The 1,039-nt window shown below is 40.8% G+C and overlaps 1 protein-coding gene across 1 annotated transcript in view; it reads left to right on the top strand.

Moving 5' to 3' along the window:
- The window catches only part of LOC119582027 (probable ATP-dependent RNA helicase DDX46), a gene marked incomplete at its 5' end in the record, with an annotated part of 8,698 nt that overhangs the window by 5,616 nt on the left and 2,043 nt on the right, over window positions 1-1,039 (top strand). The window contains 2 exon segments of the mRNA XM_037930237.1: window positions 389-619; window positions 858-991. Coding sequence (XP_037786165.1) covers window positions 389-619; window positions 858-991 — 365 coding nt within the window.

Raw genomic sequence — 1,039 nt, forward strand, 5'->3', positions numbered from 1 at the left:
TTTGTTTTGTTTCTGTCTCTATTTCAAGTTTTATTCTTTTATCTTTCATTTCCTATATTTTGCTTGCATTTCTTCTCACTTTTGTGTATTTGCCTTCCTGTACTTTTTTTCATTTTGAATATTTTGTTATTTTTAATCTTTTCTTTTTCTTTTGTTTTTTCTTCATTACCTTTTTGTATTTTTTTTTGTATCTTTCCTTCTGTCTTTGTCTTTTTGTTTTTTCTTTTTCTATATCTGGCCATAGATTGTGGAGTTTCTGATTATCTTTATTAGAACAGTTCTAAGGTATCTCAAAGGGCATCCTCTTTGGATATATAACTTTATAAAATCTACACAAATTAGCTCTATAAATAGCATCCCAAAGTTAATAACATGATCTTTGCTGCAGACACCAATGGTAGCACAGTCCACAGGCAGCACAACCACAACAAGCATTCCTGTTGGTGGTCCCTCTGCCTCGGACAAGCTGGAGCTGGCACGGAAATTAGCTCAGCGCATTAACCTGCAGCACAACATCGGCAAGGAGGCTAAGGGAGCAAGTCAGCAGGCAGCAGAGTTCATCCTTAAGGGAGGAGCAACAATGCAGCCCACCATCTCTGCTAAAACAGTGGCTGAGCAAGTAAGTTGGCTGGGGAGCTTGGTATGGGGAAGCAATAAAGAATTTACACACATGTTCACACTTTGACAGTTGAGTACTTGCACTCGGAGTGGGTAGATAAACCTTGACCATCATTCCCTAGTGCTGCCTTGGTATGTTGGTGGATTATAACATTACTAGTTTTCAGTATCACAGTGTGCATCCCCCCCTCCCTCCCCCACACACATGTGACTAAAAGCTAATACCCCACCTCCTACAGATGGCCCAGAAACTGAATAACAAGCTGAACTACCAGCCTCGTGATGACCGTGAAGAGGAGGAAGAAGCCACAGAAGAAACACACCACAAGTATGAGGAGGAGTTGGAGATCAATGATTTCCCCCAGCAGGCTAGGTAGGGATTGGTCGAGTTTTGGCATGTTAAGGTTATTTATTACTGGAA

Source organism: Penaeus monodon, chromosome 15 (genome assembly GCF_015228065.2).
Source record: "Penaeus monodon isolate SGIC_2016 chromosome 15, NSTDA_Pmon_1, whole genome shotgun sequence".
NCBI lineage: Eukaryota > Metazoa > Arthropoda > Malacostraca > Decapoda > Penaeidae > Penaeus > Penaeus monodon.